Below are 27,724 nucleotides of genomic sequence, written 5' to 3' on the forward strand. Positions count from 1 at the left end.
CTGAGCTGCCACTTTGTCACAAATTAAAACCAGATCTTGAAGGAATCTTGCTGGGCTCCAAAGAAAAACATCTCTTGCTGAAAACAGTCTGCCCTTCAGGTTTTAGGATGGCGTAGATCACATTCTATAGAGTTACGAGGAAAAAATACGAGTAGGAGGGCAAACATCAAAGTTTAACTATTCCGGTTGATTTGAGCAAGGAAGTGTAGCCCTTGTGTCACTGAGAGTCCCCGGCGGGGCTCCCACCCTCACCCACAACAGGCACCGAAGTCAGGACTTGTATCCCATTTCTGGCGCCTGGTGGGAACAGTGGGGGCGTTGACTGGTAAAAGCCAACGTTGGCTTAAATCCCGGAACACAGCTCCTCGTAACCGCCTGGGCCACTGACTGACCTTCTTACTCAAAAGTAGATGGTTTTCAAGGTTACCGAATGTCCCGGCCAGGAAGAGCGCTCCTGAGTGCAGAACATCACTGCTTTGCACCCTACTCTCCCCCACACTGCTAGCTGCCCCAGATCTCAGGGGGACCTTGCTGACGTGCCACGCTCACCCGCACTGAGTGCTCAGGGGAGTGGAGGGCACCACGCTGACCCTTGCCATATGCTGTGCTTTCTAAAGCTCATGAGAGCAGAAGTTATACTCTTGGGTTATTCTTTTTTTTTCATGAAAAATCCAAAATTTGGGCACTTAAAGCATTAAGAACAAAAGACACAAAATTCTACTAAACAACCATGGATATTCATTACTCATCTTTTCCCTGTATATTTATAGGAAATATAATGTATATTTATGGGGAATCAAACATTGAAGAAAGTGGTTATTTTACAAAAAACACTGCAGATTAATATGACAATTGGACATAACAAACTAAATGTCAGCAAACATTCTGGAAAGATCCATGATGGTATAAAGGGTATTTGAACATGATAGTTTCTTCTGCATTAAAAAAAAAAAAATCCCCTCATGATTTCAACAAATTTCTATGTTCACAGCTGTGTCTGAATCTTATGAAAAAAATCCAGTTGAGTCTTTGGGATTTTTTTTACATGGACTTAATTTTTTTCTTCTAAAATGACTCTCCTTGTACAGAGAAAAGACACAGCTGTTTTCAGTCATGGTTTCCTCAAATTTCCTTCAGAAACTGTCCTAACTGCCGGTATAAAGATGGTTTCCATGTGAGAGCAGGGGCATCAGGAACATCTCCCGACCGGCTGTAAGACCCCATCTTCAAACCACCCACTACAATCATTTCACACTGAGAACCATGCAACATGCATCGTCAAGAAATTTAACATAACAAGAGCTCAGTGTCACCTAGGAGAACAGCGGATACAGCCCTGCAGCTCTTCTCTGACACGCTTTATGCTTGCGGACTGTCCCACTTTTCCATCAACTAGAGATGTAAGAAGTGACCTTGTAGGGAAGAAGTCATGGATGGACCTGGGAACACAGGCTCGAACCTGAAAGTACGTTCTGTCGCAAATACCCCCCGAACTACAAGTATTTCACAGTGAAAGGGCTCTTTTCCCACATGTAACTAGACCTCTTATCTGCTTTGCAATTCTCTACAAGAGGACTGAGGATGGAATTTCTTTGTGAGACAAAACTAGAAATAGGGACCCTTTGTTGCCCGGTAATGAATTAAAAAAAAAAAAAAAAGATTTCTAGTTCCAGCTACCAAATTCTTTAAGAAATTCCTGCATGAAAAATATAGTCAGTTCAAAGCCCAAAGCCGGCAGATGTAATCCACGTGGGTTTACGGCCACACTCAAGGTTTGGGGTATTGAGGCAGAGAGGCGGAAAGATGGGTCCTCTGTTCCCAGAACGGGTACAGGTGCAGCAGGCCTACCGCCAAGCCGGCTGAGGTCCCGGGTGGATAGAGGACCCCTCCCTCCTCAGCTCGCTCTCTCTTGATTTTAGTTTCTCGGCCCCCGACAGTTTCAGGGGAGACTGTTGGAAGTGTGTCTCGGATCATCCTTAAACTCAGTCTGCGTCCGTGCCAGCATAAAGCTGCTTTGGGTTGCCAGACTTTCACTAGCCAACCTAACGGTTACAGGTCTCAGGAAAAACGAGTCCTATTTTCAAGTATTCTCTCTCCTGCGCTATTCCTCTAACAGAGCTGAGTGCACCGGGGATGGACACGGGGTCCTCAGCCTCAGGGTGGAGGACTAACCCGCTCCCACACGTGGCTCAGCAGCAGTCCGCGCCAGGCCTAGCGGGTGGGCCTCCTCCATGCTGCGTGAGGCTTGGCAGTGATGTCGCGCCACGCCTTACTTCCGTCCCCAAGAGAACAGACAGGAGCACCTTCCCGTCCCGGCTTCAGGGCCTCCACGCAGGCAGGTGTTGTCCGGAGGCGCTCAGTCAGCATCTGAACGGCTTACAACCCAGCGGAAGAAGAGCAGTGGAGAGAGTGGGATGTTCGTGGGAGATTAGAGGCATGTGTTTTTGCTTCAGAGAACAGAAGGGCCAACAGGTAGAAAAGCTATAGGACAACAGACTGTGGTCAGCAAGGGAGTCAGGGAGTGAGTCCCCGAACAACGAAGCCGGAAAGCTACTTAACAAAAACGTGGGTTGGAGTCAGGGAACCATAAGGTCCCTTCCAACTCCTGACTTCAGGCCCTAGAAAAATATTCGGTTCCAATTTGGAAACCTGTTCTCAGAAAATAAGCAATACCGCTTTTGGAAAGAACACTGTATTTGAAAACATTTCCACCCGCTCTCTTGGGAGGACCAAACTAGAGGCAGAATGGGAGGGACACGAGTGCGGCAGTCGGGGTATTAGCGGCACCAGGAGCGCCGCCCCCCCCCCCATCTAGGGCCCCAGTCTGATGGCAGAGGGAACGGAGATCCATGGGACACCCTCAACCAGAAAGCTTCCAGGGCCCACTGGCCGTCTCCCCAACGTCTGTCCATGCACGCCCAACCCCAGCAAGTGCGGTGCTGTTCTCTCTGGCACTAACATACGTGTGGCCTGACACAGGACGGCGCCCTCGTCTTCTGGGTGATCAGATGTGAGACCTGAATGTCCGTGGGTTTTGGCTAGTGTGGAAAAGACCCCGATTTGGATCTAAATGAGTCACTGGCTTCATGTAAGTTCTACTCCCGCAGAGGGGCAGAAAGCACCATTAATATGTGTGGAAATTAATATAAATTTTAATGTTGTATAGTTCCTGGATCCCAACTCAAGTGTCTCTATCACAGTCAGTGTTTATGTTGGGCGATCAGAAGTCCTGCTCACTGCACCCAAGTCAGGGTATCAGGTGAGCAGCACGGCCAGAGAGACCCGACGCTTCCGGAAGCTTCCGACTCTGCACCTGGGGCTCACTGTTACCGCACAGCAGACGCCCACCAGTGCTGGTCAAGCCGGGTATCAAAGTAAATATAACACCTGTTTGAACTTTGTACTTTTTGAAAATATAAAATCCAATCAGCCAACACTCATGAGACATGTGAGTTTGTTGACTGTTCATACAGAATATGAAAATACCCCATGATTTTTAACAAAGTAAAGCCTATTCCTGCATTTTGGGGCTCCCTTTCCAATTTTACTTCCATTTCAAAGGAACAATTGAGAGGCACTGCTTCTGAATTTAACACTATATTTATTAAAGTGTTTTTATTAACAAACTTTCACCAGAAAGTTCCGAGTGTGTCAGCGCAGGGGGCCCATTGGCTTCAAGCTCTGGCATCTGACGGCCCGCAGAACCGCACGTCAGCCGGACCCCTCGGCCACAGCTCTGGGGGTCATTAGGGCAGCACCGGGTGTCCCCCATGCCATGGTTAAATATGGGTTTCGGTTCTTTCTGATTTGAACGTTCCGAGTCCTGTGACAGGCACGGCTCTGCTTTCCTATCTGCCTCGTCCGCCTGAGCCCCCAGCCCCGAGCCCTTGTTCCAGGCCCCTCCGCTGCCCTCCATGTTCCCGAGCTCTCTGTTTCTGGAGAGTCCCCTTTGGCTGTTTTCGGGATCCCAGCAGTTTGGTTTTCGCAAGGACCCGGGGCTTCTGCGGACAAAGGACGGCGGCTCTGGCGTCTGTGGACTGGGCTCTCCCGTGCCCTGGGCGCCGTGGGCGCTGGCCTTGCCGCCTTTCTCCTGGGCCTGCCCGTGCTGCACCGGGTGGAGGAAGAGGCCTGTGGGCAGAGGACTCTGTGCTCCCGGCCGTCTGGCTCTGCCCTGCAGGCAGGTGCAGTGGCGGATGTGTGGGACGGCGCACATGAAGCCTTCAGGGGCCTGCTGTGCGGCCTGCAGGGGTGCCACGCCCTTCTGCACGTGCACTAAGCTGCTGGTGGTGGCGGCGGCGGCACATCGGGGGCACAGGCCGTCACCTGCCTGCTGGCACACGTGCGGGCTGGGGCTCAGATGTCTGTAGGCGTTTGGGCAACCACACCTCTGACTGAGAGAGAAGAAGTGACACAGCGTGTGCTGCTCGAGAGCGGGCGGGAAGGAGGCGGAGCTGGCTTCGCGTCTGGAGCTTGGACTGTAAGCGGCGTGCACGGGCAGCCCCAGACTCTTGGCCTGGCCGCCGAAAAGCTCAGAGCACATGTGGGTCTCCTCATAAGCCGCCTTCCCAGGTGAGGTGCAGCTGTGGGACGTCAGAGGCTCTAATTCATAAAACTCGTGCTCCACGTCGGGTTTCTGGGCCCTGGGGTCTAAATGATACGCATTCATGGCATGTGTTTTGCTCTGCCCCTTGTCGACAGGGGTCACAGACAGGGCGTGGGAGAAGGCACTGCACCGGAGCTTCCTGGGGAGTGGAATCTGCCCACAGGTGCCCTGCGGCCCGAGGCAGCGGCACATGCACTGGAAAAAGAAGGTGGCAAAGGCCCAGCTGACGCACATGATGAGCATCATGAAGGTGCCCAGCTGGGTGTATGCCAGAACCGTGGATGGCATCATCATGGCCCCGGCCACAAAGGTGGTCAGGGCGGCCATGGCAATGGCGGAGCCCATGCGGCTCAGGGAGAAGATCACCTTCCCCTCCCGGTCGGCATCCGGGGCCAGGCGGTAAGCAACCCCGTAGTGGACGGCAAAGTCCACGGACAGGCCAACGGCCACGGAAATGATGACAGACTCCAGGACGTTCAGCTCCCAGCCCAGCAGGACGAGGGCGCCGACGGTGACAAATATGGTCCCGGCGATAGACATGATGGCGTACAGGCTTACGATGACGTTCCAGGTGGTAAGCAGCATAACACTGAAGGCCACGGCCACGGACAGCCCCATGGCGACGAGCGTGCCGTTGGACAGGCTATCCTGGAGGTCGTAGAACTCCAGATTGCTGACGAACCAGCCGTTGCTGAGGCCCTCGGGGGCAGAGCTCAGCTCCCGGGAGATCCAGGCGTCCACCTCCTCATAGAACTGGTGCATCTTCTCGTAGGCCAGCGTGAAGAGGTAGGTGCTCTGGAACTCCAGCACCACCGCCCGGATGGTGTCGTTGACATCGAACCGTGGCCCCGGGGTCTTGCTGTCCAGATGGTAGCCCGTACCCCTCTCCAGCTCCATGATGGCCCTCTTGATGCACAGCTCGAAGACCTCCTGCTTGTAGGGGAAGCTCCAGCGCCGGCAGCACAGGTACAGGGCGGGCTCGTCGCAGTCCTGGTTCTCCATCCACTGCTTGAACGTCTCGATGAAGCAGCTGGTGAAGTCCTGTTCCCCCGTCTGGTAGAAGAAAGTCTGGTTTCTCAGTTTCTGACAGAAGTGCAAGATCCAGACCTGGGAAGCCGGGCTTGCGATGTTAAAGCTGCCGTCCAACGCCAGCTTCCCTTTACTCTTGGGGTTCAGGGGATCGCCGTTGTCTTCTGGGGACACGCCCCAGACCACAGTGATGGGCATGTGCAGCTCCTCGCCACGGTGGACGCGCTCAAACATGAAGAGCTTCTTGTACTCAGCGTCGTAGCGCTCAAAGGGGTGGGAAGGCCTGAACAGCTGAAACTCAGACAGCTCCAGGGAGGGCAGCTTCATCTTGGGGTTCACGCATACGACATAGGCCCCGCCCACAGTCAGAGCCAGGAACCACAGCAGCCAAAGGTAGCGGAACTTAATAACGATGCACGGCAACACCTTCTCAAAAAAAATGCGCGATGCTTCTGAAACGGCAAACAGCGCTCTGTGGCACGTCCGGCAGGCCACAGTCCAGCAGCTCTTGCCCTCGCAGACCTGCTGCGGTGGCTTCTTGAAGCAGCTGAACATGTTGAGGAGGTAGCGCTCGTGGAGGACGACAACGGCTGGGAGCCACGTAACCATCAGCACATAGTTCACCAGGATGGCGGTCCCTGCGTACACGCCAAAGCAGCGGATGGCGGTGATGTTGCTCACATAGTTGGCATAGAAGGCGGCAGCCGTGGTGAAGCTGGTGACAAACATGGACAGTGCCGCGTGCTGCAGAGTGACACCCACCGTCTCCGTGGTCGCCGCGTGCGGCCGGTCGAACTTGGTGTAGCTCCACACATCACACAGGACAAACGCGTCATCAGCGCCAATTCCAACCAGAATAACAAGTGCGGTGAGGTTCATGAAAGGGAAGAACTCAAAGTTGAACACCACGCGGTAGAGAAAATAGGAGACGATGAGGGAGCTGATGACAGCGAACATGGTCATCAGCGTGATGAACAGGGACCTGGTGTAGGCGCACATGACCAGGAGGACCAGCAGGACCGCGATGGCCGGGTATGCGGTGTCCGTGAGGAGGTAGTCCTGGAACAGGCTGTGTTTGATGCCGAACTCAATGCCGGCGATGGTGGTGACGCCATCTGAGCCGTTCCAGGGCTCGAAGTTGTCCAGGTAAATGTCCATCATGCTCTCCCCCTTCTCCGTGGGAGAGAACAGCATGCTGTACTTGAGTGCCGGTGCGGCAGGGTCAGCTGCCTTCAGGGGCAGGAAGTCCTTGTCCACCAAGTAGTGCAGGATCTGATACACGGCATTGTACCTGGTGCACTTGCGTGGCACACCCGTGCACTTGAGCTGCCCCTTCCTCCTGGCGCCCGCGTCCCAGCAGTCGGGCTCCAGGGTGCCGTTGTGGTAGTGCTTGGCGCATGTGCGCAGCAGCTTCAGGGTGTGAGACACGTCTCGCTCCACGATCTTCTGGCAGGACGACCTGTTGTTGAGGACGGCGATGTAATTCCCCAGCGTCCAGCTGGGGCAGCAGGACGTGGCCGTGGCCCTCTGACACAGGTCGCCAAACTGCGGGTGGGATCTAATCTGCGGAGAGAGACACGCGGAGACTGGCATTTAGAACTGCTTCACCCAGAGGCCTGAATTAAGGCGGCCTTGAGGGACAGGTTAAATAGCCATCCTCCTAGTTAGGTGTCAGCTGGGACACGGGTGGCCAACCCCCAGAGCCTGCCCCGCGAAACACCCGCTGGGCGCTTCCCTCTGGACAGAAAACTGCTCAGCGTGCGGGGGACACATGGGCATGTAACCACCAGTGCTGGTTCGGTTTTAAGAAGGACACAGAATTAGCAGCTCTTTAGAAGACAGGCCTTTTCCAAGTTACTTTAAAAGGCAATGAAAAGGACAGGCCGTGGGCTCATGTACGGAATCTATAGGATTAATTTAAGAGAACAGTTGTCCAATTGATAGAGGAAACAAACTGGTGGCTTTGCCTAAAACTTCTGGTTATCGGCATGAAATTTTTGGTGACAAAGGTACTACATATCTCAACCAACCTAGCTGGAAGCAAAGATAATATTCTGCCAGAAAACTGTCAGCGAGCCCCAAGGTGACATGGGGAGCACTGATGTCAGGGGTGCACGAGAGACCGGGGGTGAAACGGTTTCCTGAGAAGCAAGCACAGCCTGAATATCTGATTAACAAATACTTCAGTAGGAGCTGATGTCTTCCACACTTCCATCAAAGCTTCCTGGAGCTGGCTGAAACTCTCTGGGTTTTGGTGACGTGGGGTCTGCTGTGTGGTGGCCGTAGGACAGCTCTGGGTCTGCTGTGGACAGTGCCTTACTTACAGCTGTTCCCGGAGGCCTTTCTTCTCTGGCTGCTCTTGTTACAGCAAACTGAAAAAATCCTCCACTGCCAAGGGTGGGGTTGCTAGAATACGGCAGAGCCTTCACAATTCCATACAAATCTGTCAACTGTATGAGTGGCCCCTCTTTCCTGAGGCTGAGCTTGGGAACCATGCCCTTCTCTCGAGCCTGTCCAGAGCTTGTCTGTAGAAGGTGACCCACTCACTTCTACTTACCAAAGGCTGCTCCAGGAGGAGACTCCAAAGTCCAGAAAGGACAATTAAACTACTCTCTGCCTTTATTAATAGTTGACTCTACCAATCACAGGGACCGTTGGCACAAATCGTCTGTTTGGAACTTAGAATGATCCCAGAACCCCGCTCCCCATACCACTTGAAGGCCTAGCCATCAAGCTGCTTTGGTGGGACCAGTCCTGGGGCGGGGTGCAGAGGACACAACACTGCCCATGTACCCCAAGTGTCAGAGCTGGGCAACCCACACGTGGGGGTTCAGTACACTAGCCTACTTCTGCATACATTTAAAAATTTCCATAATGGGGCATCTGGGTGGCTCAGTCGGTTAAGCGGCTGCCTTCGGCTCAGGTCATGATCCCAGGGTCCTGGGATCGAGCCCCACGTCTGGCTCCCTGCTCAGGGGAGAGCCTGCTTCTCCCTCTCTCTCTGCCTGCCACTCTGCCTACTTGTGCTCTCTGTCAAATAAATAAAATCTTAAAAAAAAATTTTTTTTCCATAATAAAGCATTTTTATTTATTTGTTTAACACAGAGAGAGCACAAGTAGGCAGAGCAGCAGACAGAGGGAGAGGGAGAAGCAGGCTCTCCACTGAGCAGGGAGCCCGATGCGGGGCTTGATCCCAGGACCCTGGCATCATGACCTGAGCCGAAGGCAGCCGCCTAACGACTGAGCCACCCAGGCGCCCCCATAATAAAGCATTTTTAAAGGGCCCTCTATTGAAGGTAAAGACAAATGAGCCAAAAGGGTTATTATTCAAGTGTACTAAAATGTCTACTTTAACAAAGGCTTAATTTTTCCGCTCATTTCTAAAGAGTAATAATTATTCAACATTTTATAACATAGGATAATTAGTATTTAATTGTTTCTAGGTAAAAGCATTCATACATGCTATGTCAGGGGAAACGGAACCACCTAATAAATAACAGGAAACCCTGGGATAGCACTGCTCTGGGTTTTGTGGCAGATAACCAGTTCCCATCCCACGAAGAAGTATCACACAAGCCCGTGGAGTTGGCCTGGTGAGAAGAAAGGGGGTATAGCCCCAGTGTTGGACAGTCTCAGATGGAGGAAAACTGCATTGTTATGAAGCCCACCACCAGCTTCACACTTGTGCTAACGATGAAGGGAACAGGGTTGCCAGCCAAAGCCTGAAAAGAAATGACCTTGAATAAGCTTTCCCAATAGTAGCAGGGTTTGCATGTGTATGACCAAAGATTAAAAAGTTAGACAAGATAAATGCAGATCAAAGGCGCTATCAAAACTAGAGACTAGTAAGCTGCTGAGAGCCAGTCCTCTAATTCACAGATGGAGTTGGCTGATGTACAACCTTCCACACAGTCCTCGAGGACTCTGACAGGGTCAGAAATAAGGAAAGAGAAAAGATGTCATGACTGATACTCTTTACCCCGAGCTGGATGCCAGCGCCCCGAATCTAATAGCATGGAGCCCAAGAGACCGTGTAGGCTTTCAGGGAGGAAGGCCCTGTGCTCCTATCCACTGGTCTGTCCGTCCATCCATCCATCCATCCATCCATCCATCCATCCATCCATCCATCCATCCACCCATCCATCCATCCTTCCATCCACACATCCATCCTTCCTTCCATCCATCCATCCATCCATCCTTCCTTCCATCCATCCATCCATCCTTCCTTCCATCTATCCATCCATCCATCCATCCATCCATCCATCCATCCATCCATCCATCCAAAAGAGAAAACAATATTTACTGAGCACCTACACTCATAGAATAGGAGGGTACAGGGGTCCTTGCCCTGGAGCTGCTCACAGTGAGACAGAGAAATCAGGGCTCAGCTTGGGAAGGAGCATACTGAACGTCAGGGTCCGTGCAAAGCTGCAGGGGGGGTGCCCAAGTCTGAAAGGCGGTGGGATGGCGACACCAGCCTGGCAGTATGTGACAGGGTGGTGAGATACTCAGGCATTTGTTACATCGTGGGGCTGGAAGAGACTGCAAGCAGGTGCATCTTCACACAAAAGGCAGGTGTACCTTCTGCCATGTTTTTGGGAAAGAGATTCATTGGAATGATTTCAACATCTTTTAAGTTTCAAACTAAGAACAGTTAGTGGAAGTAATTTCTTGTAGCTCATGAGAAAGTGGTCCTTTTCATTCTAGTCAGTCACAGATTGGATGTTTTAGGGAATTATCTTGCTTCTGTGGCTATAATATGTCCATGCACACATCTGTTGCCAGACTGCAGCAGGGGTGAGGTTGATTTAGAATTGGGGAAGCAAGAGAAGACAGAAAAAGGAGAGTTTTAAATGACACCTTAACTTTTAAAACTACTGGCGAGGTTGGGGATATTGTAAAAGGCTAAGAACAGAATAAGAATAAAGAATGGGCCCTACTACGGGATCCCATCTACTCTCCTCCCACGTGACAAACCCCTCCAGTCCTCTTTAAAACAAGCATCAGGAGGCACATTTCTGGGGTCCACTAAGCTCCAGGGGGTCTCATGTGTCCACAAAACCTACGCAGTAAACAGTGTTAGGCACTAAATTTCAAATCTCCTTTACAGAGCTATTCCTCGAGCTCTAACTTCCATGAAGTGCAAAGACTAAGGAAGAGGGAGAAGGGTTTCCAGCAGAGTCAAGATCCGACAAACACACTGTGGCTACGGATGGACGGTCTGCCAGGGCATCCCTGGGGATGGAGATCCAAGGAGTTGTCTGAGGCTCCTTCTGAAAGTGTCTAAGAAAACAAGCATTCTGTGAGGACATGACGACGGCATCAGAAAGAGGAGCCCTTTGTTCTGGAAACCAAAGTCCGTCGGAATCATGAACTGAAATGGACTCAGGTTGGAGCTCCATGTGCTGGAAACACAGGCAGGTGACAACGGCCACGTCTGGCTTAAGATGCTGTGCCCATTGCCAGCCATCTCCCAGAGTCATCACCCCACAGGTAAGCTCTGCTCAGCATCATTTGCTGTATGTCCCACCCACTGATGGCTGCTGATAGGCAAGTGCTGAAGCAGGACAGTGGGGAAGTCAGGGGAGGGGAAGGGAGAGGGGACACAACTTACTCGCGTCACCACCAGGACCGACAGCACTCTGCAAAGCCTCTCGAGCTGGGAGACCAAAAAAGGGTACAGTAATAATCTGCGGGTTGAACTGCCATGAAACAGTTATCACTTAGGGTGTCACGGGACATGTTATCTCTGTGACTAAGGTTTATCATTGTGCATTCACTGCAGAGGCCAAGACTGGAATACGAAGGTGTGTGCAACTGGTAAAAATAGTATTTAACAAGTAAAATGATAACCTGCTCTGTGAGGCAGAATTCTGGGGCCCTGACCCTCTGTTTATTCATTTGTCATTGTGGATCTGTAACTGGCTTGACCATTCATGCAGACACGTCTTGGGTCTGTTCCTCAATGTTTCAGAAGAGGACCAGGTGCCCACCATGTTTTTGCCAGGAATCACACGCTCAAACTCAGGGCCATCCGGGCCTGACTATGAGTACACAGAGGGAAATACTCAGACAAGGAGGCACATGGCTCCTTCCACAGTCTATACACTTTGCAAATGCCATCAAGCTAGGCCACTGGGAAGCCACACACTTAGACTTCATTGCTTTAATTTCTTGTAGAAATAGCTTTTGCCATAATGTTCTCCTGTTACCAGCCTGAGCATGGCTTAGAAATCAGCTCAGATTCATGACTGCGCATCTCGTGAACATGCTGCTAACTAAGAATTGTATGCATGACATTACACTTCTACAGAGGCCACGGAGACGGTGCTCCCCCACTTAGTGTGAGGGAAGGCCGGCTTCTTCTAAAACCCCAGCTTGTTGCCCTCTTTGTGACTTTTGCCACCGACTGCGAATTCCAAGTTGCTCTGGCGGCCAGGGAAGGAGGAGACAGGTGTGCAGCCACCACCGGTGAGCGTGGGGGACTGTGGGCATGCATCGCTGCATACAAATCACACCTGTGGCTTTACCTTTTCCTCCCACGATTTTCCCTTCAATTTAGTTATATTACCCTCTCTGTATGCCTTTTTGTGAGCTACCGCCTCATGCTGATTTTTATCATCTGATAGCATCTGATACATACTCACATGTGTACGAAATAATATCCTGCTTCCATTCATGAAAGCATTGCTTATGGGCTTGAGAGTCCCAGTGGCACTCATAGAATCAGCTGTTGCTGGTTCAAGGCCATGAGGACTCTGTAAATCCTATTATTTGCCTGTGTTCTGGACGGGGGAGTCCACGTCGAGGGTAATAGGTGGATGTGGGATTTGAACCCAGTCTCCCTTGAGTCTCTTTCCCACCATGCATCACGTGCAGAAGACAACCACCCTTTTTCCCTTGTCTTGTTGTATCCTATATGCTATTTCCCACTCAGGATCCTCAATTCGTTAACACTGTCACAAGGACTAAATGAAATAACTTGGTCAAGTGTTTGGGACACCCTGACAAATTAATCAGCTGTGTGGATCTGCTCACGTGAGAATCTTCAGGGGAGGGAAGGTCTAAAGGTCAACAGCAAAGGTAGAGAATCGAGGCCTAGAAAGTGTGGAGTTACTGAACTGTTCTGTGAGTATGTCTGTGAAGACGGGTCACAAGTGCCAAGGCCAGGTGCTGACTGCGGGGAGGGATGGAGAGTGCCAAGCAGGAAGTCCTGCACATACTAAGTACTGTAAGTATTAACTCCTCTAAAGTTAACTTTCTACACAGGGAGGGTTGTAACACGTTCACAGCCTCCGAATAATGAACTGATAGCTGTAGAGAGAAGACAATAAGGCAGATATAAATTGACCAGTGGTTAGGAACCTTCGTTTGTGTGGAGAGGTTGGTGACTTTGGTCTGTTTGAGCTGGGTGGAGAAAAGATGGCGCTCACAGAAAATCCTGCTAGCTGGACCGGTAGACAACACACACCATCTTTCAGAATGAAGACTAAAGTTGGGAGACCTGGGACCCAAGAGGGGAAGGTGTGTGCGTGAGCACGATGAGAGATGACCCGGTGACCACCAGGAGCCCGGTCTACTTCCCTGAGAAGCCCTATGGCCAGCACAGGCGCCTGCACCAGGGATCAGGCTAGCTCTTAGGAGGGCGTATGATTACACTTTCTTCTAGTAGTGAGTTTCCGCATTATAGTTACGCTAGGCATACAATGAGCTCCTTTTCCACCTGGTTCCTGGCCTTGGGCAGGTGCAGCAGTGACCGCAGACAGCAGTCTCTCCTGGGATAATCTGCCTCTGAGCACACAGAACTGACAGATCTTCCAAGCCCAGAGGTAGATGTCACAGTTTCTGGGGCTGACATCTTTCAGCTCCAGAGACCGAGAGCAGAGGGCTTTTTGTCTCGAATCCTCTGTGTTCAAGGTGTTCAGAGTTCAGGGCAATCTGGGCTGGATTCCTCATCATTTACACAGACACTTGCACCCCTGGGTGTCCCCTTTCCCAGCCTGTGCCCTAAATCTGCCTCAGAGACCCACTGGTTGCCAGAGAGGCAGGCTGTTCACTGCAGAGTTGAGATGCTGACAGTGGCTTCAGGAGGAAACAACCAGCTTAGGAGAGAGACCATCCAAGAAAAGGAGAGACAAAGTCTGAGCTGTGAAACACCAGAGGATGGGGCAGCTGCAAGGAAAGAGCTCTTCTCTGGAGAAGGTGGCGGGTGTCAAAGATGGGGCCACGCAGAAGCGCTCAGATCCTGGGGTCTACAAGCATGCGAGCCAGGCTCGGGCGTGCGGTCCCCAGGAGTAAGGCCCAAGTAAGTACCGTCATCCCATGAGTCACCAGGGTCAGCAGGGAATGGACTGGCTAAAATACAACCTTGTTTGTTCTCAACACATTTCAGTTTTTCTTTACATACCCTTGAATTATCTACATTGCACATTGATTTAATGGCAGGTAAATTCCATAGTGTCTCCCCTCCAGCTGAAGTAAATACTACTCTGGAGTATCGGTCACCTGGTGACATGAAAAAGAAAAGAAAAAGGTTTATAATTGTCCATTTCTTTCATCAGACTCAGCATTCAGGAGCAAGTCAAACTGGGGAAGCATAGGGACAAGTCATTAGCAGCAGGGAGCCTTTCCTTGATAAATTCCAGGAGAAAAAAAATAAAGCAATGCTATAGTACTGTTTCTGCTCAAACAACATCTGAAAACTCATAGGAGTTATATAACAAATCTATTTCTGATCAGACTGTGTTTAGGAACAGTAATCTGTAAGAATGCTCAGCACAAAATTAACTGAATGCCTCCCTCTTAATTTTGAAACACATTATCAGAATGGTGTGTAAAACCCAAGAAGGATCCATTAGGGAATATCAAGAGTGGGTGTTCTCTTTGGCAGCACACTAGGGAGGAAAGATGGCAGGTGATCAATTTAAAAGCACTAAAAACAGTCAACCAGGTACCGAATGTGGGCCAGCGTCGCAGATACACCACACATTCTGGCTGGGTCCGCGGTCTCTCTGGGCCACCAGAGTCTAGAATAAATACTGTGGTAATCAGGGGCGCCTGGGTGGCTCAGTTGTTAAGCATCTGCCTTCGGCTCAGGTCATGATCCCAGGGTCCTGGGATTGAGCCCTGCATCGGGCTCTCTGCTCAGCGGCAAGCCTGCTTCTCCCTCTCCCACTCCCCCTGCTTGTGTTCCCTCTCTCGCTGTGTCTCTCTCTGTCAAATAAATAAATAAAATCTTAAAAAAAAAAAAAATACTGTGGTAATCACACTAACACAGGCCAGCTGCAGGACAGGCGAGCCCGGCCCTGGGGTCAGAAGCAGTGGAACCAGGTCCTGCCTTGCCCCAGCTGTGGGGATGAACAGCTCCTCTGAGCCTTGGACCCTCATCTGTAAACACGTCTCTCTCAAACAGGTGTGAGAACTAAAGGAAAAACAGTGGGTGAGTTAGTGCTGTTTTAGCTCCCTCCGCCATTAGAAGAATTTCATACAATAAAACAGAGTGGACTCACTTTCTGTTATCTAAAATGCCTAATTGTGTTGACAAAGAAAACCAATCGGCAAATTTATGAATAAAGCTTTAATACATGAGCTTTTATTCATGATTATGAAATTTTCTTTAGTAAACCCTTTTCTTCACCAAATGGCCATTATCTTATGTTGACTGACTTCTAAGAATAAGACAAGCCCATGGAAACAAACATTTCCTCCTCAGAGCAGGACTGGGATGGCCTTCCTCAAGGTGGAGCTGTGGCCGAGGGGATGAAGTGTTGTGTGTGGGCTGTTGGGACAGACGTGGCCACATTTCATGAATTTGCTAATGTTCATCCTGGTTCAGATATTAACCAACAGATGTTGGTTCAGAAATCTATAGTGTCACTCTGACAGAGAGAGACCAACCAGAACATTCAACTAGAGTCCAATTTTCTAATAAGACACAGAAAAAGACATGTGTGCTCCTTCCTGGGACCAGGACAAAATTCTCCCTAATCTCCTATTTTCCATCTCTCAGTTACTGTAGAGTGAAAGAGTATCCCAAGTAAAGACCTTCAGGCTTGGCTAGATCTAGAAACATCAGAGGTCTGGTGAGGTCCTTTAACAAGACAGGAAAATACACATTTTAGGGGGATTTTCAACAACAATTTTAAAAAGCTGAATTCAAAAGAGCATTGGTGTGAAGATTCACTGAAGGAGAAGCTGTAGGTCCTCATGCCCGCTCTCCATGGCTAAGCAGCGACCTCCAGGTGCACTGGTGTCCCCGAGGCCATGCTCTACACCCCAGCAGAGGCTGGTTAGTGAATCTGCTGCCAGCATCTGGAGACCTGGTGATGCCACATTCAACTCTGGGTTCCTGACCTCAGGGAAGTTCCTACACATCTGGGCCCTCATTTCTTCAAGGCCACATTCTGTGGAGCTAAGTGGCAGCTCTTCGCGCTCTGTGACAAGTCACGTCCTGCTGCCTGATGTGTTCACATGTTGGGCTGGCCCCCAAGGCACTCCAGCCGTGGGCTTCTGGACCGTATTCTGTTCATCTTTCTATCTCTAATGCCTAACAACAAGGCAGGCACAGGGAAGGCTATTATTTATGCTTTCTGAATGAAACAAAACTTAAAAAGTATACTTCTGATAATATAGATTATTTTAGGGTTCCATCCAAAAATATGTACTTGTTCACTGGGAATATTTTTTAAAATAATGTAAGAAATTTAAAATGACTTGAAATTTAGGGCAAGGTCAAGATTTTTTTTCAATATTTTTATCTTCCTTAAAACTGAATCTAACTCAGTAATCTCATTAATTTTTATTATAGGTAAATAAATTCAGATTAGTGGTTGACTGACCTTGAGAAGTAAAACTACAAGTTAATTCAGCTAAAATCTGTGTCAGTGCCCAGCCTATCCTCCCACCAGTCTCAATTTACTTGTGCTCCATCTCGAGCACAAGGAGCCCCGAGGGGCTGTTTACCTAGGATGCCACTCACTCGGAATGTCGCAGAAAAAGCTGTCTTTGTGGAAGTTCCAGTCAACTTCTCTTTTCTCTCTTTCATAGTGATCATCTGACCATCTATCATCCCGATGGCTGAAATGGAACGACAATGTGATCCTCAATAAAGCACTTGGACAGCACAGGGAATGTAGTCAACAGTCTGTAACAGTGTTGCACGGCGGCATATGGAGGCGAGCACGGTGTAGGGTACAGACTTCTCCAGTTGCTCTTATACACCCGAAACTAAACCATGTGTGTCAAGCATAATGCAATCATAAAAACGTAAAAATAAAGTACAGCTATTTCAAGTCCAATAAGCATACCAGTAACGGTATACTTTAACCATGACCTACCTGAAATTAAAAGGATTAATATAAGAAACCAACATTAATTTTCTCACTTCTGTAAAAGAAAAAAACCCCAAACCCTCACTTTTTTACCTTAATACAACAAAATCTTAAAAGACAACGAGAATGTAAACAAATTCAGTGGCAAAGATTTTGAGCCACACACTTGCATTTAGTCATCTTGCTCAGGCAATCCTTAATAGTGGAATTCATCAAGCAATGTTTTGTGTAAAAGTTAATAAACAATTACCTTTTGGCTTGTTCATCTGCATATTTAAAAGGATAATTTGCTAATGTTGCTTTGTATCCCGTATTTTTCACCATGTTATTCCACGTGACCAGTCTCTGGCCTATCGCAGTCCCTCTTGGCTCAAAACCCTGAGACAAAATATTACAAATTCCCATTAGTGCACTTTTCTTCAGGCTATGAATGGTTACAGCAGGTTGGGAAAGCAATGCTGGGGCGCCATGTGGCTTTCAACAGGGAAGCACAGATGCTGCTCGCAGCTACCCCGGGAATGAACAGCACTGAATAAAATGGCGACCACCATTCACTACGACAAGGCAGTTTGGTTCTCTGGTGTGTGACCTGTTTCAGCAAGGAAGAGTAACTGTGTCTGAAGCTTCGCTTTCAAAATCATACCTAAGCAATTAGCAAATACTTACTTTGATGTTATAAAAAATTATGGTGAAATCAAATTATGTCATGTATGTTATACTGTTTTATGGGAACATTTACTTAAAAATAGACCCTGCTATCTCTTAGTAAAACTGAAATTCCTTTCACTTCTCTGCGGGGGGGCAGCGGGAAGACATTCAGTCTTAAAGACTTTATGAAAATATTTTTATAGAATGCAGATTCTCCATTTTATTGCTTTTTAGCTTAAATGTGGGAGCCAGGAAGCAAAATTTCCAGGTCTGTAATGGCAAACAAGTTCCTTGACCTTTTAAGAATCTGAAAATAGGATGACAAGTATTTACTTTTCAGAAAGAGAGCTGCATACTCCTGTTGGGTTGAGAAGGTTTTGAAAGAAACAGGATACTAAATTATATAATTTGACACGTATTAAAATACTGAATTTCTTGAGATAATTTTGGGCTACAGAAATTTGACGGGCTGAATTCTCCTTACCAGCAGTGGATCAGAGAAGTCGGGAAGCTCGGGCACTAACACCCCAACCAAGGCGCAGACAACGATGAACATGGTGCACATGCCCAGCACCACCACGGGCCAGTCCGCTATCAGGGATGCATAGCTGCAGGGCAGAGAGGAGCACACAGGAGGCTGCTTAGAAGCAACATGAGGCTTTACTGCCCAAGAGAGCAATGTGTTAAATCCTCCTAGTTCAGACCTAGTCCAGTTTATCAATCAAAGATGCAGTGAGATGATAAGACAGATAGCATTTCACATCTACATCTGTTCCTGGAGAGATCTACAATCTACACCCTCACGTGGGGAGAAAATGTACTTGAACAGAGGACCCATCCTCCTGCAGTCTCATCTGGAACTTGTTTCTCCATCCTTGTACTCTGGCAGTTCTTGGAGAAGAACTCAGCCCACAAACAGGCTCATGTATCCATCTTAAGAATAACCAAACCAAACCAAAACTTCCCACAAACCTGCCACTTTCCTTCCGGCTGAAACTATAATGAACGCATCAGCCTGAGTTCCAGGAGAGAGAGAGATGCTTGTTTTCTAGATTTGTTTAGTGCAGTTTTAGTTCATTTAGTACACCTTTCAGAAGGTGCCCTGTGCGTACCCGCCCCTCCCTTCACTCTCCAACCAACCTCAGCAGCTGGGCCTCGGTTTCTCCTCACTGTTACCAACCCCGCCCCAGGTTGGAGTCATTTCTTCCGGGAGCCCCTCCCTTCTGTAAGATCCTGGGTCTTACTGTCATGACACTTGCAGATCTTGATGTGAACTCTGTGCTCAACAGGAGTTGACTGAACAGAATTCTTCTAAAATTCAAAAATGTATCTTGCCAACTTCAGGTTTCTTGAATTCATATTGGAGAAAAAAGGAGCGTTTCGCTTGTGGACCATTACTCTCAAATCCTCCACAGTGTTAGCTTGACAGCTGTGATGGCTGGTTCTGGCCCCTTACTCCTGTGTTTGTGGGTTATTTCTTCAAAGTCAGACCAGGGGCTTAATGAAGCTGGTGGCCCTAAATGTCGCTCAGAGAAGCTGCTGTTTGTCTCCAAGACAAGGCTGCTCATGTTTCCATTCTGATGGCGCAACGCCACAGATCTGGCTTTCTGGGGGTATTTAACTCACATGAAATTTTAATATGGAAATTAAAATACAACATAATTATGCTTTAAGGGAACACCTGCCAGGGATTTTTCAGTGTTGTTCTTCTCAAGGTGATCTCAGGAGGAAGAATGATCGCTTGCACTTACCAGTGGTTCCTACACATTACATACCTCACTTAATTCTCACGGCTTTCTGAGATGCACTGTGGCACAGTTTGATCTGTGCTCTGCACCACGGAGCAGGGACAGCCGGTGTCCTGGGCATGCAGCATGCTGACTACAGTTAGCAACACTGGACTGCACATGTGGAAGTGTCTGATAGAGTAAATCTTCACAGATCTCATCACAAGAAAACAAAATTCTATACCTCTGTGTGGTGGCGGATACTACGCAGACTTGCTGTGGTGGTCATTTCACAATATATACAAATACCGAATCATCATGTGCTGTGCCCGAAACTAACATAATGCTGTATGTCAGTTATAGCTCAATAAAAAAGTCACAAATAGGAACCCCGGTCATCTGGCTCTAGAGTGAGGCCTCCTAACCACTGTGATATCATATCTTGCTCTGAACATGAAGAGAAACAAAAGACATCAGGACTAAGTCTACTTGCCACAAGTGTACGCTCCCCCAAATTCACACTGTACACTGAATTCCCAAGCCACACTAACGGTTCATTTCACAATGCAAAACCACCGAGGTCCACAGGTCTCCAAGCCCAGGCATTACTCACAAGCCTGCAAATTCTGAATTAACAACTCACTCAGGAAAAATTATGCTAGATAAGATGGAACGATCCTTGGAACATAATTCTGAATGTAATGAAAACATATCAATCACAGACGCTGATTGGGCTTGTTCAAACGTACACACTGTTTCGGAACACGCCCAGTGCTGACAGTCTCCCCTGGACTCTGTTTCCTCCTCCACCAAATGCAAACTCAGGATGAAAGCAACGAGTGTAGAAGCAATCTAGTCCTTTGTCAATAGCACACTTGAGACTTTCTGTTCCCGGCTTCAGCCTTAAAAAGAGTCCTTTACATTTTAGACCTTTAAAACATCAGTCCTGTGCAATGAAAATGGCCCCAGGCTTAGACAATCCCTATACTTTATTTTAAATGGATCAATTTTTTTGCAAATGGACCGCAAGTTCTGTGTTCTTACCTACAAACCTCTTATAAACAGGGGGCACTGGGTCCCCAAGTGCTTTAATTTCCCCAGATAATGACTTTTTGTTTTGTGTTCTTAAAAAATCTGCAGGCACATGCAACCTTAACATCCCCTTCAATCATTGCTTTTCTTCCCTTGAGCACATTTGGCTTTGATATTATAGCCCTGCCCTAGGCCATGTGCGTGCCCAGACTCACTCCATATGGAGACTTCACGGCTTTAGCGATCGCCGCACGCTTCTTCCACATCCGCTGAGCGTCAGGGTGCAATGACTCCCTCCTCCCGCAGCGCGTGTCTCAGGGGCGAACCCCTCCCAGAGACAATGTTCACACTTGGTGGAGTCACCGCACTGAGCACCGTGGGGGGAAGTCCGCAAGGGTCTCTCCTCGTTACCGCATTACTGCTGCCTACACTGGATATGGCTCAGCCATGGGCACCACGTGGGAAACAGAAGTCTCATGTACATTATGAAACCCAGACAATGTTGTAACATTAAGATAAAAATCTAATAAAGCAGGAAAACCGGAGAAGCAAAGGAAATTAAATATAGCCTGTAAATGTTACTGCTACATCTTTCATTAATTCCACTCCTGGTGAGTCTGGGTTCAAGGCCTATAATGTATCTAAGTGAAAAGAATAAAGTATCTGCGCATTCGTTTCTGAGAAGTGAACCACGTGTGCAGGAGCAGATGCGGCAAAAGGCCCACTGCTCTGTGATTCGTCCTCCTACATGTCACGTAGTCCTGTCCTTCTTGTGCCCGCTCTCATTCTGGAAACCTCTAGACAACACCACAGCCTAACTGCAAATGCCGTCAACCTCTGTACCACAGCACTTCCCAGCCAGCAACCAGGAGGACTTCTCCCTGAGGCCCTTCAGGGAGCTAAGTCCCAGAGAGGACACGGATCGGAGGCACTCGTCCCTCCACAGGACGGGGACACAAGTTGCAGCTGAGCCAGGGATCGGCGCGGGCATGCAGCCGGCGTCCTGCTCAGGCTGTCGACACGCTGCAGTTTTCATGAGTGTCCCTCCCGCACCCTCAGAGGTCCCAGCCACCTTATTGCTGGGCTTACCCTGGGATGAGAGCAGAAGTAACTGTCCAAACAAATGCACCAAGCGTCTTTCCGGGTTAACTTTTGCTCGGGCGCCACTGTGTGTGGGTCACCACTGTGTGGGGGCCGGTTCTAAATAGGCCATTTGTACCACAATGGGCCTCCACAGGGCATTTTCCTCTCTCAGCTCACATAGCTGTTTTCCTCTGCCCTTCCTGGCCTCTCTGGAAACAGGCTCTCCTTTCTCCCTTCCCTCTGAGCAGAGAGCCGGGCTTCACACAGTGTGAGTACCCTGGAACCAGGCCCCCCTTCCCAACCAAACACCCAACCCGTAACCCCTTGTAGCCCGGCTGTGCTCTCTCGAACCTGCCAAAGCCAACAGACTAGTTTTCTTGGTTTTCATTCTCCCTCAATTGAGCAGTATTTAACACTTTAGTTACTACCCCTTTCTTCCTGAAAATCTTTTTCCCTTGTTTTTTCCCCCTTCTATTTCTCTTAACCATTCCTTATTCCTCTTGTCCTTTAAGGGCAAGCATTTCAAAATGTTGTTAATCATAATTTTCCCAGTGGCATCGGCTATCAATTTAGTGGGAGGACTGACTGAGCTTGCGGAATTTCCCAGAACACAGGACACAGAACTCTTTCTTTGTTTGGAAGTAATAAAGTCAATGCAGTTAACGTCACAGAATAAGGGTGCAGGCGTCTAGGAGTAAGAAGACGGCAGACACAAATGTCGCCCTTCTGGGACGTGGAACCTGATACAGAGAATCAGACAACTTTATAAATACTTACAAAACCAGGTAAAGAAATGTGTGTTTTTAGAGGGATACAGATATTTTGTGAATTCAACAGAGATTACTTCCAGCTAGGGGAAGGGAATCAGGAAAGGCCTTTTTTGAAGAAGTTGTATTTGTATGTGTACGTACTGAAAAGAAGGACACTAGGACTTGTAAAAATACCAATGTAATAACAGAAAAAATATGAAAGAATGTCTTCAAAATGCAGAAGTCTTAGTCATTAGAGAGGGTTGTATTATTTGTAGAAAAATGGAAATTCATTTTCCTCACATGCCATAGTTACTTGTATAACCTCTTCCTTTATCTCTTGCCATAAACACAGTCTATCCAGACAACGGACTGTCATTCAGACTTCGAAAGGAAGGACGTTCTGCCACCACATGGAGGAGCCTGGAGGGCATCCTGCTGCGTGACATGGGCCAGTGCACTCACGGGAGGTGTCTGTGGAAAGTAGAGGGTGGCGCTGGGGGCTGGGAGCAGAAGGAACGAGCAGTGGCAGTTTAACGGGGAGAGTCTCTGTTCTGCAGGATGAAGGCAGTTCTGGAGGTGACCGTGGCCATTCCCCACAGTAACCTGAACTTGGCGCCGCAGAGCCGTGAATTTACACTCGGTTAAAATGGCGGATTTTATGCTCTATTTTAGCACAATTTTTAAAAATAAATAATCTTTAAATGGAGAAGGAATTTACGAATGAAAGTTTATGTAGTAATTATACTGTAAAGAGAGGATAAGCCTTCTCTAGGAGGTGAGATTCAAGGATCGTTTAGTTGCCAACATCTGGAACTGCCACTTACAAGCACATCACTGAGGAGACCAGGCTTTTTTTTAAGAAACACTTATCCCTTTAAAATTCTGCTTTTTGACTGAAAAGATAAAACTTCAAAATTTCCACATAAAAGACTACCTCCATTTTAATACGGTAACCACATTTTGGAGAAGAAACACAGACAACCCCCGAAACAAAGGGCTACAAACCCAACTCATGGCAGATGGCAGAGGAGTGACTGGTCCTCCGCAAATAAGACAAGAAGGAAGGGATCCACTGCAGGAAGGAGCCGATGTGAACGATGAAACACAGAATCTAGGTCACCCACTTTGGGAGAGGGCGTTACTCAAGCAGCCAAGTCAGGGGAAATGTACTTTTCCTTCATAAAAATACGAATGAGGAAGGCAGGAATAGCAACAAATGTGACCCAAGTGCCAAAGAGGACAGGGCGCAGGTAACTTCATTATCTAATGAGATGATACAGATTACTTTACCTTTTTGGCAACTTGAAAGGTCTGCGTGGTCTGAAAAAAAGCAAAAGAAAACCAATCAGAAACAAAGCATCACAACACAACATTTTTATGTGCACTTAGCACTGTCCTCGGTACCGCTCCTGCGTGGGCGCACACGGCGGGGGGTGCCCGGCAGGCCAGGGTGGGGGTGTCAGAGCGGCTGCCCAGGACGTGGACATATAAATGGATTGTTTTTAAATTGAATTAAATGACACAATTACCCAAACAGGCAGCCGGCATGCACAGGCTTGATAAACACACTCGTCAGACTCCAGGGGCAGAGGCGCATGGATGCCGTGGACCCTCGCACACATGGCTGGCGGGGCGCCAAGGGCACGGCGGGAAGGAGTGACACCACGGAATCAGTGAAGGGCTCAAAAGGGGCTTTCATTAAAAATGGCAACTACTCAAGTAGTTATGAAGAATATTTAATTTGGGGGGTAAATCTGTCCGAAAACCAAAACACTGTATTTTCAATATAATTATGTACTTGTTTTTTAAATTTTATTAATATACAATTCACAAACCATACAATTAATCCATTTACAGTGTACGGGTTGGTGGTTCTTAGTGCCTCCACATACTGGTTTTTAAAGAATATGCTACCTGAACCCCAGTGATGAAGCTACTAATGAGCTTGAAGAGAAAACCTACTTTTACAGAGTGGGAGAGTAAGGCACTGAACAAAGAAGCAGATCATTTAACTGGTACACGAACCCTTAATATTTTACTCACAGTGTTCAAGTCAGACATCCTCAAAACCACCTCCTGATTTTCCGTAAGAACCTAACAGACCTTGTTGTCTTTAGGTCTAACGTGAACCCTCAGAGCCACGACTCTCGGGCAGAGCGTACCCAGCAGTTGCAAAGAAATGATATTTTATTATATACATTTTGGGGTGTAACAAATGTAAATATTCTCTTTCCCCCACTCACCCCCACTAACATTTTTTTTTATCAGATAAATTTATGGATCTATGACTAGTTGACTCCCTAGAGGCAGAAACACCCACAGACTCATCACGTTCTTTTGGCTCGAATAAAGACTTCATTCTGTGTTATATTTGGGAAAGTAGAGATGGTCACATCCGTTGCATAAGGAAAACGGGTTACCACCAAGATACTTCTTGGGAACACATGAAATCCCTTTGACATGACAAACAGATGTGTGAAACGATATGACGACAGGTGGACACGAGACCCGTCCGACTGGACATCGGTGATGATGCCAGGCCATCTCTCACCCCAGAGGAGGCCAGCAAGGCGCCCCCCACACTTCCATCCACCAGAAGCTGTCCTCCACCATTTGTAAAATCCTTCTGAATTGCTGCTTTTAATCTCTATCTAATAGAACCCGCAGCATGATTTTTCACCTAACCTTAGTCTTGGGTTGATAAAGAACTCTAAAAACAATCTAATCTCTATTACAGAGCGAAATAGTCTTTTCCAGAGTTCATTCACCTTGAATACCATATAAACTCATGCCCAAAACCAAACAAACAGAAATAATCTCAGGTGGGAACATCTGCCCGTTCTTTGGTTAGGTTTTCAGCCTCTTAACGGAGGAAAAAACCCCAAAGCAGATGGCATTTGCTCCGTGACACAGTTCCAGGGATGAGCTTGAGTTGTGCACTGTTCCCAGAGGACTAGCTCCAGAACACATTTCTGTGCTCGAGTGGGTGACAGCAACACCATTATAGGCAAATCTCCAATCTGCGTAAGAAAGCACTTTGTAAATTTGCAACTCGGGTCCTCACACATAGGAGTAAGCTGCCCGGCACCTCACACCTGAAAACAAGAACAGTTGGGGACCGTGGCTCCGGGACCCCGAGGGATAGTGAACTGTGCCGTGTGCACATCCCTCGGTCAAGAGCACAACTAATGAGCCCACAAAGTTCTCAGGACAGGAGGAGGGAGGTACAGAGCAGAGGAATCCCCATGACGGGCTCAAGGCAGATACAGAGGCAAGGGAAGTCTTTAAAAACTGAAAAACAAACTGAGGGTTCTAGAGGGGAGGGGCGGTGGGAGGATGGGTTAGCCTGGTGATGGGTATTGAGGAGAGCACGTTCGGCATGGAGCACTGGGTGTTATGCACAAACAATGAATCATGGAACACTACATCTAAAGCTAATGATGTAATGTATGGTGATTAACATTAACAATAAAAAATTTAAAAAAATGTAATAGAAAAAAAGAAGTATGAGAGGAAAGTTAAAAAGAAAGAAAAAATCTGGAAAAGCTACAAATGGTATTTCTTTGTTTCCCTTGCGTTTTCTCTCTTGTAACAGTGTTTGGGAGAGAGTGGGGGATTGCAGGGTGAGGGAAAGAAGATGAGGAAACCAGGAATACGCCCCCCAGCCACCTAGAGCTCCCTTGTTGACATAGCTGCAGAATCAATATCACAACTTACAAAGAGACAGTGTCAGCTTCACAAATTCCAAGTCATTCTTTTTAGCAGTTGGGAAAATCAAAACCATGAGGGAAAACTGTATTTCTTTTTATTTTTTATTATTTATTTTTTTAAACTGAAGCATAGCCAATACAGGCTGCGACGTTCGTGTCCGGCACACAGCACGGTGACACGGCAAGAGTGTGTTACACTGAGGTCTCACGAGTGTGGCTGCCGTCCGTCACCACACTTCCCTGGGGCAACACCACTGACTGTGTTCCCCGTGCCGTGCTGCTCCTCCCGGGACTTATCCATCCCATTCCTGGAAGCTGGACCTCCCTCTGCCCTTCACCTGTCCCTCCCCTCCCTCTGCAACCACCAGTCTGTTCTCTGTATTCAGGGCTCTGTTTCTGCTCTTGTTTTGTGCTTTAGATTCCACATATGAGTGAAATCGTGTATTTGTCCTTCTCTGATTGAGTTATGTCACTTAATATAATACCCTCTAGCTCCATCCATGTCGTTGCAAGTGGCAAGATTTCACCCTTTTTTATAGCTAAGTAACATTCCACTGTGTGTGTGTACTGCATCTTTTTTTAATTGTTTTTTTAAACTGCAATATTTTATTTATTTTTTTGAGTAATCTCTACACCCAATATGGAGCTTGAATTCACAACCCTGAGATCATATGCCCTACTGACTAAGCCAGCCAGGAGCCCCACTACCACATCTTCTTCATCCATTCATCACTCGATGGACGCCTGGGCTGCTTCCATATCTTGGCTGCTACAAACATGGGGTGAATGTTTCCCTTCAAATCAGTGTTTTCATTTGCTTTGGGTAAATACCCAGCAGTGCGATTACTGGATTGTAGTGTAGTTCTATTTTTAACTTTTTGAGGTGCCTCCATACTGTTCTCCAGAGTGGTTGCACCAGTTTGCATTCCCACCAACAGTGCACGAGGATTCTCCTTTCTTTGCATCCTCGCCAACACCTGTTGTTTCTTGTACTGCTGATTTTAGCCATTCTGACAGGTGTGAGGTGGGATCTCTTTGTGGTTTTGATTTGCATTTCCCTGATGATCAGTGATGTTGAGCATCTTCTCATGAGTCTGTTGGCCACTTCGATGTCTTCTTTGGAGAAATGTCTGTTCATGTCTTCTGCCCATTTTTTAATTGGATTGTTTGGGATTTTCTTGGTATTGAGTTGTATAAGTTCCTCGTATATTTTGGATATTAACCCCTTATCAGATGTATCATTTGTGAATATCTTCTCCCATTCAGTAGATCGCCTTGTCATTTTGTTGATGCCTTTGCTGTTGCTCTTTGCTGGGCAAAAGCTTTTTATCTTGGTGTAATCCTAATAGTTTACTTTTGCTTTTGTTTCCCTTGCCTCAGGAGACATATCTAGAAAAATGTTGCTAACGCCAATGTCAGAGTTTACTGCTAATGGTTTCTTTTAGAATTTTTATGGTTTCAGGTCTCACACTCAGGTCTTGAATCCATTTTGAGTTTATTTTTGTGTATGGTGTAAGAAAGTTGTCCAGTTCCATTCTTCTGCATGTAGCTGACCAGTTTTCCCAACACCATTTGTTGAAGAGATGTCTTTTCCCCATTGGATGTTCTTGTCTCCTTTGTCAAAGACTAATTAACCATATAAGCTTCTCCATTCTGTTCCATTCCTTCTTTTTTTTAAAAAAAGTGAGGTATAACTGACATACAATACTAGTTTCAGGAGTACAACCTAATGATCAATATTTAGATTCACTTGTACAATGATCATAAGTCTGGCTAACATTGACATAGCTTTGTATATTTCTGAACAATG

At 47.8% G+C, this 27,724-nt stretch overlaps 1 protein-coding gene across 11 annotated transcripts in view; it reads right to left on the bottom strand.

The window, feature by feature from the left end:
* Window positions 1-3,581: 3,581 nt before the first annotated feature.
* Window positions 3,582-27,724, bottom strand: part of DISP1 (dispatched RND transporter family member 1) — a 176,368-nt gene continuing 152,225 nt past the window's right edge. For 9 of the 11 annotated variants that reach the window (XM_064594524.1, XM_045877682.3, XM_045877678.3 and 6 more), the window contains 6 exons: window positions 23,495-23,524; window positions 18,095-18,218; window positions 17,213-17,340; window positions 16,611-16,708; window positions 14,040-14,137; window positions 3,582-7,195 (listed from right to left, as the gene is read on the bottom strand). In XM_064594524.1, coding sequence (XP_064450594.1) covers window positions 3,605-7,195; window positions 14,040-14,137; window positions 16,611-16,708; window positions 17,213-17,340; window positions 18,095-18,218; window positions 23,495-23,524 — 4,069 coding nt within the window. In that variant the 3' untranslated portion in view covers window positions 3,582-3,604. The remainder of the gene's footprint in view (window positions 7,196-14,039; window positions 14,138-16,610; window positions 16,709-17,212; window positions 17,341-18,094; window positions 18,219-23,494; window positions 23,525-27,724) is intronic. The other 2 variants (XM_064594520.1, XM_045877686.3) reach the window with 2 other exon arrangements.

Source organism: Mirounga angustirostris, unplaced genomic scaffold (genome assembly GCF_029215605.1).
Source record: "Mirounga angustirostris isolate CCGP_5_RB_7025 unplaced genomic scaffold, mMirAng1.0.hap1 SCAF_6, whole genome shotgun sequence".
NCBI lineage: Eukaryota > Metazoa > Chordata > Mammalia > Carnivora > Phocidae > Mirounga > Mirounga angustirostris.